At 43.0% G+C, this 19942-nt stretch overlaps 1 protein-coding gene across 2 annotated transcripts in view; it reads left to right on the forward strand.

Moving 5' to 3' along the window:
- ptpn21 (protein tyrosine phosphatase non-receptor type 21) overlaps nucleotides 1–19942 on the forward strand; it is a 40162-nt gene that overhangs the window by 18732 nt on the left and 1488 nt on the right. The window contains exons 9-19 of one of the 2 annotated variants that reach the window (XM_020928447.2): nucleotides 1747–1834; nucleotides 5773–5852; nucleotides 5950–6045; nucleotides 7425–7482; nucleotides 7560–7638; nucleotides 8047–9374; nucleotides 10183–10317; nucleotides 13354–13572; nucleotides 17074–17202; nucleotides 18718–18952; nucleotides 19503–19666. In XM_020928447.2, coding sequence (XP_020784106.2) covers nucleotides 1747–1834; nucleotides 5773–5852; nucleotides 5950–6045; nucleotides 7425–7482; nucleotides 7560–7638; nucleotides 8047–9374; nucleotides 10183–10317; nucleotides 13354–13572; nucleotides 17074–17202; nucleotides 18718–18952; nucleotides 19503–19666 — 2611 coding nt within the window. The remainder of the gene's footprint in view (nucleotides 1–1746; nucleotides 1835–5772; nucleotides 5853–5949; nucleotides 6046–7424; nucleotides 7483–7559; nucleotides 7639–8046; nucleotides 9375–10182; nucleotides 10318–13353; nucleotides 13573–17073; nucleotides 17203–18717; nucleotides 18953–19502; nucleotides 19667–19942) is intronic. The other variant, XM_020928448.2, reaches the window with a different exon arrangement.

Here is a 19942-nt window from a genome sequence, read left to right on the forward strand (position 1 = left end):
TGATTCAAGTTGAGTCGAGAAGTTAAGATGACGTTTTCCCTCATGTCCAGGAATTGTTCAATGTCGAGAGACTTTCAGGAGCCGTCATCTGGACTCTGTTTTTGCGATCAAGACATTTCGACTCCCATCCAGAAGTCCAGAAGTTCATCAGCGCATAGGACTTGAGGCTGGATTTAGTAAGACGTGAGATAAAGTCCCAGTTTTTCAGACCCGTTCCATCAAAGTGAAAATAACTTCTGGATGAGAGTCGAAATGTCTTGATTTATCCAGACGACCACAGCTGAAAAAATCTCTACAGTACCGCGTCTTTAATTATAAATCCGCTCTTCAAGTTTTTCAACGCGATTAAAACATCAAAATTGAAATAAATAGCGTTAATTGTAGTGTTTTTTTAAGTCTAAAAGTTACTCTGTGAGGCTTGAACGTTTCTTAACAATAGAATCTTAATGTAAAATTCCTAGACAAACGAGGGCACTGACTTGTGTGATTATCCTAAACGTTGTGGTGCGTGCACATTCCTGCGTGAGGTTGAACTGCAGGTTATCCACATACCAGTGTGTTTAGAGGAGCTGCTGATGCACGGGCCCATTGTCCGACACGGGGCATTACTCGAATACTTTGTGTCTTGAATAAAGCAGGTTTGTGTCTGACCACAGTGACATCACCTGTTTTTCCCCTTCTCTCCCTCCCTCTCTCTCTGTCTGTCTTTCTCTCTCTCCCTGTCTCTCTCCCTATCTCCTTCTGTCCCTCTTTCCATGTTTCTCTTTCTCCCTGTTTTTTCCTCTCTCTCTTTCTCCCCCCGTCCCCCATTCTCCCTCTCCCCCTCTCTCCTTGTCTCTTTCTTCACCTCTCTCTTCCCTCTCCCTGTCTCTCCCTGTCTCTCTCCCTCCCTCTGTTCCTCTCTCCATTTTTTTTCTCCCTGTTATTTCCTCTTTCCCTCTCTCTCTTTCTCTCTCCCCCCTCCCTGTCTCCCATTCTCCCTCTCTCCTTGTCTCTTTCTCCCTCCCTCCCTCCCTCTCTCTCTCCGTGTCCCTCACTCCTGATCTCTTCCTCTTTTTTCCTCTCTCCCTTTCTCTCCCTCTTTTTTCCTCTCCCTCTCTCCCCCTTTTTTCCTCTCTCCTCTCTTCTCCCTCTCTCCATGTCTCTCTCTCTACCTCTTTCTCCATGTCTCTCCCTCTCTCTCTCCCCTCTTTCATTCCCTGTCTCTCTCTCTCCCTCTTTCTCCATGTCTCTCTCTCCCCCCTCTCTCACGCTCCCCCTCTATCCATCTCTCCCCTCTCCCTCTCCCCCTCTCTCCTTGTCTCTTTCTCCATCTCTCTCTCCCCCTCTCCCTGTCTCTCCTTGTCTCTTTCTGGGTCTCCCTCTCTCTCCTCTTTCTCCATGTCTCTCTCTCCTCCTCTCTCCATACCCCCCCCCCCCCCCTCGTCTCTCCTCTCCCTCTCCTCTCTCTCTCTCTCTCTCTCTCTCTCTCTCTCTCTCTCTCTCTCTTCTCTCCTCTCTCTCTCTCTCTCTCTCCCCCTCTCTCTCTCTTCTCTTCTCTCTCTCTCCCCCCTCTCTCTCTCTCTCCTCTCTCCCCCCCCCCTCTCTCCCCTCTCTCTCTCTCCTCTCTCTCTTCTCTCTCTCCTCTCTCCCCCTCTCTCTCTCTCTCTCTCTCTCTCTCTCCCTCTCTCTCTCTCTCTCTCTCTCTCTCCCCCTCCTCTCCTCTCTCTCTCTCTCTCTCTCTCTCTGTCTTTTGTGCTCGTGCAGGTGGAGTGACATTAACAACATGACTCACAACAGGTCGTTCTTCGCTCTGGAGTTGTCCAGCCGAGAGGAGAGCGTCCAGTTCCAGACCGTGAGTTTACCCACAATGCACCTGCACACACGCTGACATCATAAGGACCTACCTGTCTGTCTTTCTGCCTTTTGCCTTTACAGGGACAATAATCAGATTCTCACGAAGTAACGCCTCATTTAGACCAACTCCGTCACATCAGCCTGGTTCTTCTGAAATATGAAGCAGTGTTTTTACCTCAATGTTTAAAAGAAAATAGAGCAGGGAAACGTCAAGTGTGTTCAGTTTACAAATAGAGCCGACTCTCTCCTCTCCTCCAGGCCTCCTCCTCTCCTCCTTTGCTCATCCTCCACTTTTCTGGCCTCTCCTCTGCTCCTCTACCCTCTCCTCCGTTTATTCTTCACTCCTCTGCTCATCCTCCTCTCCTCTGCTCATCCTCTGTCCTCTCCTCTGCTCATCCTCCACTCCTCTGTCCTCTCCTCTGTTCATCCTCCACTCCTCTGTCTTCTCCTCTGCTCATCCTCCACTCCTCTGTCCTCTCCTCTGCTCATCCTCCACTCCTCTGCTCATCTCCACTTCTTCTGCTTCTCCTTCTTCCTCTCCTCTCCCTCTTCTCTGCTCATCCTCCACTCCTCTGCTCATCTTCCACTCCTCTGCCTGCTCCTTTGTTCATCCTCCACTCCTTCGCCACTCCTCTGGCCTTCTACTCTGCTGTCATCTCCTCCACTCCTCTGCCCTCTCCTCTACTCATCCACCACTCCTCCACCACTCCTCTGGCCTCTTCTGGTCATCCTCCACTCCTCTACTCTCTTCTCCTCCACTCATCCTCCACTCCCCTTCCCTCTTTTCCGCTCATCCTTCACTCCTCTGGCCTCTTCATCTTTCCTCCTCTGCTCCTCCACTCATCCTCAACTCCTCTGTCCTCTCCTCTGCTCATCCTCCACTCTCCTGGCCTCTCCTCCTCTCCGCCTCTGTTCATCCTTCACTCCTCTGCCCTCTCCTCCGCTCATCCTTCACTCATCTTCTCCTCCACTCTCCTCTGCTCATCCTCCATTGCTCTGTCCTCTCCTCTTTTCATCCTACCGTCCTCTGCCCTCTCCTTTGGTCATCATCTTTTTCTCTACTCTCCTCTGCTCATCCTCCACTCCTCTGTCCTCTCCTCTGCTCATCCTCCACTCCTCTGTCCTCTCCTCTGCTCATCCTCCACTCCTCTGTCCTCTCCTCTGCTCATCCTCCACTCCTCTGTCTTCTCCTCTGCTCATCCTCCACTCCTCTGTCCTCTCCTCTGCTCATCCTCCACTCCTCTGTCTCCTCTGCTCCATCCTCCACTCCTCTGTCCTCTCCTCTGTTCATCCTCCACTCCTCCGTCCACTCCTCTGTCCTCTCCTCTGCTCATCCTCCACTCCTCTGCCCTCTCCTCTGCTCATCCTCCACTCCTCTGTCCTCTCCTCTGCTCATCCTCCACCTCTGTCCTCTCCTCCTCTCACCCTCTTCTTCCATTTTCACTCTTCTCCTTCGTAAATCGCGCTTTATGCTCCGAGGACTTCAGAGTAAATCCTTCACTTTACTCCGAAGTCAAAGCGAAGTGAAGCCGAGCGCTGCTGTTCGAGTCGTGCGCGCTGCTTTTCTACACCTCCCACCGCTTTAATTTATGCCATAAACCCTGAATATGCCCAAGTATTGATTCTGTAAAGTCCCACTGAAAACTGACTTGTGTTCATCTTCTGTGTGGCTTTAAACACCTGGTACAAAAACCTTCATACAGCTGCAGCATCTGTCAAAAACAGGCTCGTTGCGTATTCTGATTGTTACAGCAGACGCACGGATCGGAGATGGAACGGAGCTGATGTAGATGAGGCGTAAATCCTTTGTTACCAGATCAGCAATTTCAGATAAGGGTTAAAATAGGTGAAGGTTAAGGTTTAAAAAGCGACTAAGGAAAATCAGTCAATAATCGAATCTAGTATTAAAATTTGAACAAATATCAACACTAAAGTTACATTTACAACTTTCCTGAAAATCTTTAGGGCCACTATGAAGCCTACCTGGACCACACGGGAAGAGAAAAGAAAATATTACCATTTAATATTGAAAATCACAGTGTATTGTCTGAAGAAAGAGTGTTTTTTTTGTTTGTTTTTTAATCATGGTGACAGTGCTGGCAGTGACTGTAGTTAAGGTTAGGATCAGTCTACAGGAAATGAAATGAAAGTCAGTGTGACGTCTCCAAGAAGCATTTGTGTTTTGTTTGTGTTTGTGTATGTGTTTGTGCGTGCGTGTGTGCATGTGCCGCTCACATGCCATCAGCTCCAGTCAGTGCACAAGTATTCAAGAGCTCTCGTTGGAATTGGGCCCGTCGTGAATGGCTTTTTCAACATTTTATCATAGAAAATCATCTTGATAGTTGATAATATTGCCTGCCAAATCTTATGAACACAATACAATAATAATACTGGTAATAATAATAAAATCATAAAGTAATAAGTGCTTTCCGCAGCACTAAGAGATGCCTGTCAGTTGATTTTGTTAATTCATATTTGCATTTACTCTGGTGACTATATAAACGTAACAACTATAAAAACAACAATCAAGAACTTAACAAGCAAAAATAAATAATTAATTTTAAGTACATCTATGCGCTAAAGAAGTAAAGCGGCACTATATTTCGTTATCAAATCATAATCTGACTTTGCAGCTTTTGCGATCTGATTGTGCAAATCTGCACAATCAGACCAGAAACTCATGTTGTCCCTGTTGTTTAAACCTCTACAAATATGTTCTGAAATGCATTTTTTATTTTAATATAAACAAGGAATAACACAGTATTAGACCATGTAAAAAAAAAAGACCATGTAAACCAGTGGTGTCCAAACTTTTTTCATCAAGGGCCTCATTTCTAGTACAGTGAATAATTGAAATATGTGCAGGTTTAACACATTAAAATGAGCCATCAGTCCTTTATTTGTGCTAAGATCCTTAAAACCAAACACTAAATATGAAATATGAGCTTTATCAAGGTAGATTTTCAAAAAACTTCAAGTAAAAAATATTTTTTTAATTGATGCAAGGTCATTTGGGCCAATTCACCTGGAAGCCTGAGGGCCAAGAAGAATTTGTCTGAGGGCTGCATTTGGCCCCCGGGCCATAGTTTGGACATGCCTGATGTAAACACTTAATTCCTGATGAAAATTATTATTCGGAATTAAACTTATTTCTGAAGAAAGTGGGTGGTTTATTCAGATTTTAAAGCCGAATTAATTTATTCCTTGATCATGTAAACGTTTATTGTTCTTCAAAATAATTCCGGTGGTTCAGTTCATGCTCGTTGGGTCGCTCTTCTGACGCGATCCGGACAATCCGGCTCCATCAGTCCTGGCGTCGGACTTTCATCCATGTCTCTTTGGATTTGTGAGCGGGATGTGGGAGTGGGCTGAGGTAGAGCAGCCATTGACTCAGTTTGTCTTCTTCCTCCTTCTCCGACACTCTTCCCTTCTCCTCCTCAGCTGACAGACGTAAAGCGTGATGAGAGAATTCTCCAGCCGCTGTGCAATTATCATCAGAACCACTGCGAAAAAAGTTTGGATCGTGTTTGTGTCCGTGACGTAATGACAAACCGAGATGACAACAAAGTCGGTAGCAGCTGAAGTGTGTTTCTTCCAGTCGACGTAAATACGTTTGTGTCCTTGTCCGATCAGAACCTTTTCCACCACTAGACGCTGAGCTGAGAATTAAATAAAGGCGATTTAACGTATTTTCTATTTAAACTTCAATTCAGAATTATTATTTCCATGTAAACTTGAAGGAGAATATTTTAATTCTGAACTATTTAATTCAGAACAAATAATTTGGAATCGACAGACAAGTGACATAACCACAGAAACAAGCAGGTGATGGACCCGCAACCAAAAAGTTACACAATGCACCTTTAATTGAATGTCTCTGTTGTTCAGCCTGACTCTCCCTGTGTCCTAATACTTTTGAGTCGTCGTGTGTTCCAGGAGGACATGGAGACGTCCAAATACGTGTGTCGGATGTGCCTGGCGCGCCTCAAGTTCTACAAGATAAACAAGAGCTCTCTGTAAGTCGTGCGTACGTGTGTGTGTGTGGTTCTCACTGCAGGATGTGTGTGTGGTGGTCGGGGCAGTGTCCTCAGTGTGTTTGGTGTGTCTCTTCAGAGAGGAGTGTGAGCCGCCGCCTCAGAAGTCCCTCCTCACTCTCTCACTCCCCCGTTTCCCCACGCTCTCCCGACCCTCTCTGGCGTCTGACAAGGGGTGAGCAGCTGATGGCTCCTGCTGTTTGTCTGCGCACGCTTCTGCCTCCACACACCCAAAATAAACATGGTCAATGCACATTATTGTGTTAAGAATCAGCAGAGGTGGGTAGAGTAGCCAAAAATTACACTCAAGTAAGAATAGCATTACTTCAGAATACATTTACTCAAGTATCACTCAGCCCTGCTTTTGGTAAGGCTGGATATGGGAAAAACAAGTTTTGATTTTAATTTTCGATTTGATTTTCTTCCATTATATTGAAAACAAAGACAGGCTTTCGTGTTGACAGGACTAATAATTACGTAGAAATTCACTTTTAATCAACAGAATCACGTGCGATGTGCTAAGTGAGGGCTTAAGTTTCTCTCACAAACGGTGAGAAAATAGTCGTTTACGTTGTGCAATTTGGATTATAAAATGAAAAGCACCAGAGGAGAGATAGAGAGAGGAGTAAACGTGAGGATCTGCAGCTGGATCCGAAGAGGAGGAGCAGGGCAGACGGTCCGCACACAGACTCGCACACAGACTTTTACTGAAACTCTGCAAATTTAAGTAAAAAGTTCTGAAACACGAGGACACGTGAGGAGCCATTAAGAAACTGTGGCCATGACTTTAGCTTTCACCTAAACAAGAGCACAAATCCTCGTCAGTTTCTCATGCTCTTACTGCCACTGGCTGTTGACCTGTCGATTAAAATGAGTTTGCTTTATCTTTCCATTTTTAGCTCAACCCTAAAGTAAAAAGAGTTAAAAAAAAATATTTGGGGAAACTACTGTGTTTCGGTGTTTTCAAACAAAAATGGGACAAACTAAATCATCTGAAGGAGCAGTGCAAGAAAAGTACTCTGAAATACTTTTTTTTTTTTTTTTTTAAGTTACTCAAGTAAATGTAACTGAATACTACCCACCTCTGAAGATCAGTGGTTTAGTTTTGGCACACACTAGAGCACAGTTTTCATCATGTAATCTACTCACAATGTTTATATCAATCAAGAAAAATCACAGGTTTTGAAAAGGCACGTGCTGATTCATTTTAAACATCCATATTTTTTTTCAATTCTCTTCTGGTTTTCTTTGAGGTTACAATTAAATTAAATGCACTAAACGACCAAACGGGCACCAGTGAGATGACTAGATGATACTCTGTTATTTCACCGGTGTATTTACGTCCAACAACCAGCAGGTGGCGCCTATCGCACTAGTGGAAGGAGGCAAATGGGGAGTTTGTGAAAGTATCACAAGATCTCTCCTCTAGAAAAGATAGTGCACCTTAGTTCAATTGCACCAAATCATTTTACCAAGCTTTTTCAATGTTTATATTGTACATAAATCAGACTGATGTGTGAAGGTTCAGGTTTGACTTTGTTGTGTTTCCCACAGCCAAACCCAGCCCACAGTGAACCCGGTGAGAAGGAGATCCTCCACGAGACTTTCTCTGGTAAAGTGAAATTCTCATTATTGTGCTTGATGGTTTGAGCGTGAGCAGCTGATGGTCACATGCTGTTGTGTTTGCAGCCTAAGCCCCAGGCCTACATGATGCCCCCTCAGATGCACTACAACGGGCACTTCACCGAACCCTACACCTCCTCACAGGGTAAAGCACATGCTGCACTCTAATGCCACGCTAAATATTCACTCAACACTCAAATAAGACGTTTACAGCACAGTCATGTTCACTGTTAAATGTTCCGAAAATAACAGAAAACGTCCTCCCTTCACAGCATGCATAACTTTGTTGTATGAAAAAAAAAAAATGCATTTACATTTAGTTTTGGTTTCCTTCCTTCTTTTTTCTTGGCAGTCAGTAGATGAGATAGAAACAAAATGAAACAAAAGAAAGAAAGGGGTCATTGTTTATGTAGTTCTTCTGCTTTTTACCATTTTATGTTATCATGATATTGACTATAACATTACTTCCAGAGTTATGCTTATCAACTACAGTATCTTTAGGTTTATGTGTGTAAATAATGATCCATATTTGATTATTTGCTCTCATATACAGATAATCTGTACAACAGTCAGAACGGTTACTACTACCACTCCCAGACGAGTCTAGACTGCCCCCCTGTGGACTACAGCGGAGGGCGTCTGCGTAACGGCAGCGTGTACAGCGCCCACAGCACCAGCTCCCTCACCAACCCCCAGCACTACATCCAGCCCTCCCCCATGTCCTCCAACCCCTCCATCACAGGAAGTGACATCACCCGGCCCGACTACCTGCCCACGCACCGCCACAGCGCCCTGATCCCGCCCTCGTACCGCGCCACGCCCGACTACGAGAGCGTCATGCGCCAGAAGAACCAGGCGGCGCTGGGCGGCGTGATGTTGTCCCAGGAACACCGCCAAAGTCACTCTATGAGAAACCTCAACATCAGCAACTCGTACGCCTACAGCCGGCCCGACCCGCTGGTCTACAGCCAGCCCGAGATCCACCACTACCCCTTCCACCTGGGCTCCAGCTTTCACAGCCCGTCGCCCTACCCCCACCCCACAGAGCGGCGCCCTGTGGTGGGGGCGGTGAGTGTGCCCGAGCTCACAAACGTACAGTTACAGCAGGCGCAGGAGTATCCCGCACCAAACATCATGAGAACTCAAGTGTACCGCCCTCCTCCGCCCTACCCGTACGCCCACCCCCGACCCGCCAACAGCACGCCCGACCTGTCCAGACACCTGTACGTGAGCAGCAGTAACCCCGACCTCATCACCCGGAGAGTCCACCACTCTGTGCAGACGTTCCAGGAGGACAGCCTCCCCGTGGCCCACTCTCTACAGGAAGTGTCTGAGCCGCTGTACAGTGGCCCCACCCACAGACCGCCCTACCACGTCTACAAGAGGAACTCCATCGAGATCGCGGGCCTGACCCACAGTCTGGAGGCCATGAAGGTGAAAGAGAGGACCATGTCCAGCTCTGCGGTGGAGTCTCTGTCCATGGCCGTACATGAGGCGCGCTCACAGGGCTCTCAGCTCAACGTGCTGCTGGAGCACTCGCACACCGAGGAGCTGAAGGAGGAGAGTCAGTACGGCCACAAGAAGTCCCCCTCTGACGCCACCATGCTGGTGCACAGCAGCGAGGACGATGAGGAGGAGGAGAGCGGCCGTCACACCCCTCTGTCCCACAACACCGGTGCTCAAGCCACGCCCACAGAGCCGCCCCCGGCCTACCCCACAGGCTCCGTGTTCACCGGAGCGCTGGGACACATCTCAGAGATAGAGGCCTGGACCATGCCAGAGCCAGAGCCCTCTGCTGCTCAGCCCAAACTCAGGATCAAGAAGAGACCCATGTCCGAGGTGCCCGCAGTGAAGAAGCCTGTGGAGGGACTGCCCCCTGCGGTGAGTCATGCACACGGGTCAAAGGTCACACACAAACACACACTTATTGTAGAGCCAATCATTTCATCATTCACTTCATGAACACTAGAGGGTTTGTGCAGGTTTATATTTTTCAGTTACATTCAAGCTTAATTAAAAACACATAAACGTTTATCTACCAGGTCTTAAGTATAAAACATGATGTGATTAATTATTTCAAGAGTCAGAAGTGTAAAATGTGTAAAGTGTGTCTTTCACTCCCCTGAACTCTTCGTAGACAGGCCCTGTTAAAGAGGATACAGTTGTGTAATGTGAGTGGAGCGGCGAGAGGTTTGTTTACTACAAATAACTCAATAATATTAATATCTCAATATCTCAATCTCAGTATCTTTCTGAATGGTTACTATTAGGAAACAAAACGACAAAGAAATGAGGAAGAACTCTTTAGAACTGTTAGTGATTGTATTAAGTTGACACTAGATTGTCATTTACACTAAAACACGAATCTGTGTCACTGATCTTGCGCTAGTTTTGTTTTATGTTCTAATTCTTGTGCATTCCATTGTATATTTTATTACGGTCCACTATTGTGAGCATTAATCATGTGGTCACAAGTGTTAGTGTACTCACACCTGCACGTTGTTGACAGGTGACGCAGGGTTGACAGGTGACACAAACTGAACAAACAGGTGTGTCGACATTCTGCTGGGTCCTTCCCCTGCGCTGCACTCACTCCCCGTGTCTGTGCGTGTCTGGGTGCATCTGTGTGCGTCTGCGTGTGTGTCCGTGTGCGTCTGTGTGTGTGTGTGTGTGCGCGGTCTCCTCACAGGGCATGAAGAGGGGAGTCAGGCCGGACCAGAGGAGGGGCCCCTCACACAGGGCCCCACACCAGAACGGGCTCCTCAAGACACCCCTGCACCCGGAGGCCAAGGAAGAGCTGGAGCGGGCGTCCAACGACCAGAGGGTAGGGCTCACACACACACACACACACACACACACACATACAGCGCTGCAGGAGGAAGTCACTGTACATGCAACGGACTCAGATTTTTATCATTTTTTGTCACAGATCTGGCTAGACTACAACACTGGAGTACTATACTACCACAATTAAACTACTAACTTTTTCTCACAGTTATTTAGTTTTGTTGGCTGATTAGGTAAAGTCTGGTCAGGATGCCAATATTTCAAACTGAATTTTGATATTAAGGAAGAAACTCGATACTCAATACTTTAATTAGACAATAGAATTAGATTTTCAACATTAAACCGCAGTAGATTCTTTTATATTCCCATGTGGTCTTATATCTCAGTGGTCCTAGTCTATTCAGTTAAGTATAATTAATTTCTGTCCTGTGATTGTGACTTTTTTTTTTTAAGTTTCGATACTTTTGAAAACATGGTGAGAGTTAATCTAAAAGTCATGGATAATTTACAATAAACCATGCACAGATAATGACAGGTGAGTCATAATGATGGGTTCCTCAATCTATTCAAAGCTGTTATTAAAAAGAGCTCATCTTAAAAGTAAAAATAAATGTGTCTGTTTAAAATGTTTTCCGATTTTTAGATTTTTAATTTTGGTGTGTGTTTCTGTTTCAGTTTTGTTTCTTTTTAGGGCAGGTTCTAAATGATGCTGATCTAAATATTTGCTTTCATATCAGACAATAGGATTTAAGTTCATTTGCATAAACCAACACGTGAGAGAGTGCGTGACTGGACACTTCCCTTTTTTTAATGACGGTTCATAAAAGTAACATGAAGAGCAAACAAAATCTGTGAGCAATGTCAATGAATCTCTTTATTCTTCAAGTGAATGGGCTGTAGAATCGAACACAAAAGTGCAGAGGTTTTATTTTTTATTATAGACGGCACAGGCATTTAAAACACCGGTCAAAAGTTTTAGAACACCCAAATTTTTCCAGTTATTTATTGCAATTCAAGTCGGGCAAGTCCAGTGAAGAGCTTGAAATGGGACAAAGGTAAAAACTGAGGTTAAAAAAAAAAAAGATAAAAGATAAAACACAAGTCCAAGCTCTGCCAAAACTACCTCAGGAAAAAAGAAGAAGGCGATAAAGCTTGAAAACATGGAGTGTCCAGCAGCAGCACAGTGTCCAGACTTAAACCCCATCGAGCTGGTTTGGGATGAACTGGACAGAAGAGTGAAGCGACCTACAAGTGCCACACATTTACGGGAAACTTCTGCCACAGACTTGGGAAGAACTTTCTGAACAATATTGGATTTCTGTTGTAAAAAGAACAAGCCACGAGTTTGTTCAGCTGTTATATCTGCCAAAGGTGGACACGCACCATCAATCAAAAGTTAAACAGTCAACAGTAAAGGAGTAAAAAACTGGATAAAGTGTGGTGTTTTAAAACTTTTCTGACCTGTAGTGTACTCTGCGTGTTTTCAAAATAGAACCATTTACAACAAGAAGAAGTTAAGAAAAGAAAGTGTTACAATCGTTTAAAAGTGGCTCATTGGAATACATACATAATAAGGTTAATAAAGAATATCAAAACACAGATATTAATCAAAACTAAATCTAGTATTGAAACTAGATGCTCAAGGATCATTAGCCTGATTCATCAGCTGGTTTCACTTCGTAGAAACCGTCTGACCTCGCAGCATTAGGATTCGTTCGCTCGACTGTAGGCGGGTACTTTTTTATTTAACCAATCGCTGCTAATTGGTCGTGACGTAATGCGCCAAATCCCGTAGGAAGAAGGGCAATAACGTCTTTCCCCTTGATAAAATTCACCAAACATTCTCTTTGTTCCGGCTTTAAATCCTCGATCTCTGGAATCGTTGCCAACACAGAATGTTTGGCTCTTCGCTGATTGGTTGGTGCCCGAACTCGCACTTCCGGGGTTCCTGCGAACCGTCTAGTGTATTCTGATTCCTGACCTAGTCACTGGAGAGAAATGAAATTGAGTAGAGGCACTAGGTGGCGCCAGCCTGGCTAAAGGATCACATAAATTGGACAAAATGTGTCTTTTTAATCTTAGTCTTGATCTGTATTTCATAAATAAGACCACACAGTAGACTTTTATAAAACACTATTACTTTGTGCTGAAAATTACTCTAATTTTATATATTTTTTAATTACAATTGGGGTATCAAAGTTCAAGCATTAATATTTGCATTAGTTTTTGTCACAATACTAAATTTTAAATTTAGATACTAAGGAATAGGCTTGATACTGATTCTGATACCACAGTGATGATACAAAATACTGTTTAGTTAGACAACAGAATGTGATTTTCAACATTAAATATTAGTACTTTTTTATAATACCTTGTGGTTTTATATCTCTCTAATCCCTCAGTCGTCCAGGTTTCGTAGTGGTCCATGTGTCTATACTAGTCTATTGTATGTATTTATTGCCTTGTTTTTGTAGATTTTAATGTGAATACTGCTGGATTTTTTTTTTTAACTAAATAAATCAAATCAAATTATACTTCAGATTATTCTAAAGCTATTCAGGAAAGGTATATTTCTGTCCTGTGAATGGGACTTAAATCTAGTTTTGATATTAGTCTGAGTATTGATTAGTAGGGATGTAACAATAACCCAAATTTGTGAAATCGTATCATCAAAAGTCACACAATAATATCATGGACTGTCACAATATATCGAATTACAAGTTCCTTTGCTTAATTGCGTGGTTTTATAGTAGCAACATCTTATAAACATCGGAAACTACATATCCCATGATTCATTTTGGTGCAGACAACATGAATATATTTTTTTACTTGAATTCTTGGGATTATGACGGAAATAATTCACACCAAAATCTTTTCAAAGTATTTTAAAAGCAAAAAAGTGTCAGAATATCGCAATAATATCGGACCGAGAGATTTGGATATCGTTATTGATTAGAGTCTGGTTTTCTGTACTTTTGCCAGCCCTAATATTAATCTTTCTTCATCCACTCTGATTCCTTCCACGTCTAAACTTCCTCTGCGTGTGTCTGTGTTTGTCGTGTGTTTGTCTCAGTCTCGGGAGCTGGAGCAGCACGTGGAGCAGGGCCAGGTGCTCGCCGAGTACGAGGACATCCCCAAGCGCTGGCCGTCCGCTGAGTGCTCCATCGCCCGGCAGCCCGAGAACGAGGAGAGGAACCGCTTCCAGGACGTCCTGCCCTACGACCACAACCGCGTGGAGCTCATCCCCACCAAGGAGAACAACACGGGCTACATCAACGCCTCGCACATCAGGGTAAGGCACGCGACACGACATTTTAAATCGCAATATTGATCTAAAACAACTAGTGCTGTCAGTCGATTACAGTATTTAAGCACGATTAAATTCATGAATGTCATAGTTGACTCGTGATTAATCGCACATTTATCGCACTTTTTTTTTTTTCAATATAGAAAAGTGGATAGGCTTTGTGGATTTATTTTTTTATATATATATATATTGCAGCTAGGGGTGTGCACAAATATTGAAATATCTATATCTTGTATCGTTTAATGTGATGGTACAGTATCGATATTGTAGTCTGCTGTATCCATACATCACCAAGAGTATTTATTTTACTAAGTTATTTTGTTACAGAGCTACAGTTTTGTTGTTTTGTTTAGAGGAAGGGAACTCGTTTATGCGACACATTTGACATTTTCACTGTTTTGATGCTTAAAATGTTTGTGTTTCATATGAACTTTGCACAAGAAGTGGTTTAACAAAGACTTTTAGTGTCACAGCCATGATTTAGCCTTTATTTTTTATTAAACCATAACGAATCGATTTGAAATATATATCGTATTGAATCGTATCGAACCAAAAGCTCACTGTATCAAGGTATGTATCAGATCGGCAACTTCTGAATGATGCCCAGCCCTAAATGCATCTGTGTTTGCGAGCGTGTTTGTCCCAACGCTGCTGTACTCAGGGCGATGATGTCATCACACGGCGCTGTTTGTTTACATGTGGCGCACCAGAGCGAATTCTTTAGAGGAGAAAATAAGTCCAGCGGCAGAAATATTTATTAAATAATGAAACCGATATGAGTCCTGCTGTGATACGCGCTCCTCCGTGAGTTTATGGAGATAAAAACAGCTCGGAGCAGTGAGAACAGCCGGAAAAGAACCTTCTGTCTCTGTCACAGTCCTTATCGAAGGTCAGAGCCGATTCTCCGTATGTTTTAGAGCAGTTTATTTCATGTTTTCTTCGAATGAATAACATCAGTGCACCTGACACGGCTTCTCAGTGTCGTACAATTTGTTTTGCTTATTCTTTACAGCCGGATCCTGTAGTTTTTTCTAGCATTATAGCAGTGACCACAGCTTATGAAAAAAGTAGTTTGTGGGAAAAAAAATGTATTGTTGCTAAAATTGTTTCGCATTAACTCATTAATAATGCAATATTTTGACAGCTCTAAAAACAACTTAATAAAACAAACAGCTGACCCCAGAGTTAGAAAACTGTGCGAGCTGGCGTCACCGTAAACGTCGTCACAACAAAACGCCGCTTGCTGTGGGATGAATGCGCATAACACCAGCGCAGTGTTTCTCAGTTATTTCTGTCAAGCCCCCCTGGAAAGAAGAAAACATCTTGCACTCCTCCACTCTCCACCGTGACTATAAATAGTATCATTTGTATTCACAGAGCGGGATGATTGTTGGCAGTATTCGTCACATTTTCTCAGCATGTTTGGGGTGTTTTTTTTAGTGACGCCTTAATTTATTTGGCTTCATGCTGTCCACTGCCAACAGTTTTAGACATTCTAAGATTCTCTGAGGTGCGACGTCATAACTCTGAGATCTATACAGTTCTATTGTGGCCTTTTTGAGCTAATGTAATCTTTGATTTGAACACTTGGGTGGAGTTGGTATTCATATGTTTGCTATGATATTTAGTAGATCATTAACAGGTGAAGGGTTGGTTTCTTTTGGCACAGCTCCACACACAAACGGGAAGAACGTACACAGGCGAAAGGGGAACTAGATTTCAGTCTAAAGCTGATGATTAGAGAGCCACAAGAGCAGATCATTACACAACTCTGAGGGAAAGGTAAAGCTGAGGACACACTAGACGATTTTTGAAGTCTGATTCGATCGAGTCGTGAAAATCAAAGTGTGCACTGTGGAAAGACTCGACTAGACTCCAGTCGCAGTCATTCAAACATGTTTGTTTTATTAAAGTTGATTTAGGAGCGGACTGTTTACTGTCCCTCCCCCACACACACTGGGAAAAATGCCTTTCATAAGATAAAGGCAAAAACAGTGTCAGTCAAAACAAAAATGCCAGAGAGCTACCAAGTTCAGCAGTCGCAAAGAAACCCAGTAAATATAAAGCCCAATTTATTGTCATGCGTCAAATCATCGGTGTCATCTTGACCGACGTGCACCTCTGAAATGTTGTAACTATGTCTTGAACTGATGCAGACCATAAGGGCTGTGATTGGTCTTCTCTACTTCCGCTCAACATAACATTAAATCCTAGCCTCCTAGCGTTGTGGTGATGAATTTGCGGCGCATAGACCTTGATGCAGATCCATAAATCAAAAACGATGGTGACAAGGTGAAAGCGGCAGTGTGTGTTGAGTCAACGCAGGACAGCAATCCAGGGAAACAGTTGGATAACGGTTTATGTTTTATAAGCATCTATTTATTGGTGCACCAGGTTGGGCATAAAATGATACATGTACAGTGGGGTTCGATCAAGTGGTAACGGAGGGAAATAGGGGCAGATTTTTGACATTCAAATGTCTCTTATTCAGAAACTAGAGGAACTATTGAAATAAGTAAAGTATCAGAATGTAGGAAAGAGTTACACTCCAACAGGGTCAAGTTAAACCTGTGATATTCTTTCAAGTTGTCGACAAAAAATTTAAAAAACTCATGTCGGTAACGGAGGGAATGAAATATGCAGCACTTTTTGGGCAATAAATCCAAACAGTGATAACTCTTGGTTCTCACTTACATATCCTTAACAAACTGGTTTGAATATTTGCTTCATATAGTTTTCTACCATATGGTACAAGATTAGGTTGAAAAACCTCTTACTTTTTGACTCATGAGATTTTTTATTAAGAAAGGTCATGGTAACAGAGGGAAAAGTAACGGAGGGAAAATTGTGCAAACAAGTAGAAGGTGCATGATTTTACATCATTTGTCGCTTTTTTCTTCCGAATACTTTAATATTACTTCAAAATGAAAGGAAACTATTTCTATAAAATATGTCAGTCCTTCCAAGCAAATTTTTATCATTTTAAAATTTTATTTTTTTTTAAATCATGTCCCTTCATCAACAGTTCAAAGATGGAATAACACAAGATATGATGAAATACATCCATTTATTTACATGATTTGCAGGTCTTTGCAGGAAATTTGGGAAATAATTTTTGTTCCATGTTTCATACATGGTCTGTTAAAAACATATGTAACTTTAGAACCAAAAATGGTCCAGAAAAAAGGTAAACAGTTTCATAAACTAGAGTACATATGTATCTGTTCAATACATTTTTATATCAGATGCATTAACTTGAATTTTTGGCCTTGCTGTTTACTTGACCGGACCCAATGGTAATTAAACAAATTTGACTTATTCACAATACAGAGAATTCAGAAATCCCTTGGCGAGCTGCTTGGACGTGGGTGGAGAGCTACAGGTTGTACAGTTTATCTGTGTCATGCAGAAGTGTGTGCAGTGCGGCCCCTGCAGAGCATTCCAGTGCTGATCGTCTTGATAAAGCAGTGTGACATGTTGTTCCAGATGACGGTGAGCGGGCAGGAGTGGAGCTACATCGCCTCGCAGGGCCCTCTGCAGCACACCTGCTCAGACTTCTGGCAGATGGTGTGGGAGCAGGGCGTCTCCATCATCGCCATGGTGACGGCCGAGGAGGTGGGTGCCGTCATTCAGCCCGTCCTGTCGTGTCATGTAATGAAACTTCACAGTGGCAAGATTAGATTAAAGTTTAACTTGACAGGGCTCCCTGGAAAAGTCATGGAATTTTAGTATCTTTTTCATGCAACTACAGCGTTATGTTAAGTTCTGTTATGAATATTTCTGAACGTCTGCGTCTTTCTTTTTGTTTAAAAGAGACGACAATAAATGCACTGACAGTATTTTGAATGTTAAAAAACTATAATCCCAAACCATAAGGTGAGTGGAAAGAGTTAACATTTCATATTTAGCCTAAAAGTCTGATTAATTCTACACATGTAAGTGCTGTAAAGTCATGGAAAATTCACTTTAGGTCATGAAAAAGTCATGGAAAAGTTTTGAAATTTTGTCAGTGGAAAAAAAGTGGGAACCTTGACTTGAGGAACAGAATTTCAGACAGACAGTGCCTCCGGTTAGCTGTGAATTACGCCACATGGATCTTTAAACCGCTCAGAATTCCTTGTTTTAAATCTGTCACAAAAACAAACAAAACACTACAGCCAAAAGGACAAAAAAATAAATAAATTCAAACAAATGTGGTATCAGAAGTGTGGTACTTTAAGAACCGTGTGAGAATAAGTGTGTCAAAGGTCCGTTACCCAGTTGACAAAATAAAAGTTATTTGAATGCTTTTAAAACATGAACAGTTTAAAATTTACAAAACTTTAAGCTGAATCTGTGTATCATTCGTTCATTACTTTTTCAATGTAAAACCAAAAATAAGAAAATGAAAACGGTTTTCTTCATTATTTGTCTCCAAAACCAAAATGAAAAAACGGGTAACGATTCATTTTTTTCAGTTTTTGATTTTGTTTTTAAATTAATAATAATGGAAAAAACGGATAACGGCGGTTTTTTCGTTTATGTGACTTAAACTGCGACTTAAACGTGACTTAAACTTTTGCGCCACATACAGACTGAACCAGGACTAAACCAGGACCAGATCAGAACCAGACCGGGACCAGACCAGGATTGAAAACGGTTTAGTCCTGGTTTAGTCCTGTTTTAGTCCTGATTCAGTTATCCATTTTTTTTTTTTCATTATTTATTTAAATACAAAATCGAATACTGAAAAAACAAATCGTTACCTGTTTTTTTTTTGTTTTTGTTTTTTGTTTTTCATTTTGCTTTTGGAGACAAATAATGAAGAAAATTGTTGTTTTTTTGTTTTCTTATTTTTGGTTTTATATTGAAAAACGAATGAACGAATGATACACGGATTAAGCTGGTGAAATCATTCTTTATGTCTGCTGAAAATATTTAATTACTTGAGCAAAAACAAAACTTTTCCACTTTTTACTGAAGTGAAATGTACACCTATAATTATAGAATCTCCCTTGATTGAACGCTAAGCCTGGCATTTAACATCTTTAACAGAACTGCAGACAGAGCAGTGCCTCCAGTTAGCTCCTGTCTCCTCAGCTGCAGGGTGTCGGTGTGTGCGGCGCATTAAACCTCTGCTGTTGTTCTCAGGAGAGCGGGCGAGAGAAGAGCTTCCGGTACTGGCCTAAACTGGGCACGCGTCACCCGCACGTGACCTACGGCCGCTTCAAGATCACCACGCGCTTCAGGACCGAGTCGGGCTGCTACGCCACCACCGGCCTCAAGATCAAACACCTGCTGACGGGACAGGAGCGCACCGTGTGGCACCTGCAGTACACCGACTGGCCCGACCACGGCTGCCCCGACGACTTCAAGGGCTTCCTCAGTCAGTCTAAAGTCACTCTTCTACCCTTCACTCACTAAAAACACGAAGGCGCTTCACCTGTGACACTGCACAGACCTCAGAGCTTTTGTGGAAACACTGTAGGACGAGCAGCGTGTTGTGGAAACTACCAGAACTGTTTAGAAAACAAGTGGGCTTTGGTCAAGAGGCTGCTCAGTCCTGAGGGGTGATTATAACAGGCTGGGACTGTGTTTACTCTTTACTCTTATTCTTTTATTTTTATTTATTTTATTGTTTATTGTCTTATTATTAAAAAAAATATATCAAACTTAAAATCATGCAGGAATAACATATCAGCCTAGAACTGCTGTGACGCGCCTTAAGAACAAACAAGTTTATAAAAACGACGATGTTTAGGTCGACTTGTGTTAATATCTCAGTCCCAAAGTTTAGAAAGAAGAATGTTTTTGCCTTTCTCACACGCTACATTTCCAGAGATGATAAAAGCCTCACATCAGCGTTGCACATGTGGTCACCTGGGACTCACACAACCGTACTTCCCTGTGTGAGTTTGGTGTTGTTGTGTTTGCAGCGTACCTGGAGGAGATCCAGTCTGTGAGGAGACACACCAACAGCATCAGTGACCCCAAGAGCAGCAGCAGCAGCCCTGTGCTGGTGCACTGCAGCGCCGGGGTCGGCCGCACCGGGGTCGTCATCCTGTGTGAGGTCATGATCGCCTGTCTGGAGCACAACCAGGTACTCCCCATACACTCTGTTTACCAGGTACTCCCCATATACACGCGCTCTGTTAAACAGGCTCTCAGCTACTAGATAGACATAGACTGTATGAACATAAATAACGTGGTAGCCGCTCTGTTCCAAATAGAAAGTGCACCAGGGGCTCTTCTGGCTCCTTCTGACTCTGGCTCCCATTGACTGACAGCAGAATATCGTTGGCTTCTCTCTGTAATTGCTGCTCTGAGCCTCGTCATTTTGGTCTTAAAATGTTCATATTAACTTGCTCTACATGAT

The sequence above is a fragment of the Boleophthalmus pectinirostris genome, unplaced genomic scaffold (assembly GCF_026225935.1).
Source record: "Boleophthalmus pectinirostris isolate CB_2022bp ecotype Guang Dong unplaced genomic scaffold, ASM2622593v1 HiC_scaffold_10, whole genome shotgun sequence".
Lineage (NCBI taxonomy): Eukaryota > Metazoa > Chordata > Actinopteri > Gobiiformes > Gobiidae > Boleophthalmus > Boleophthalmus pectinirostris.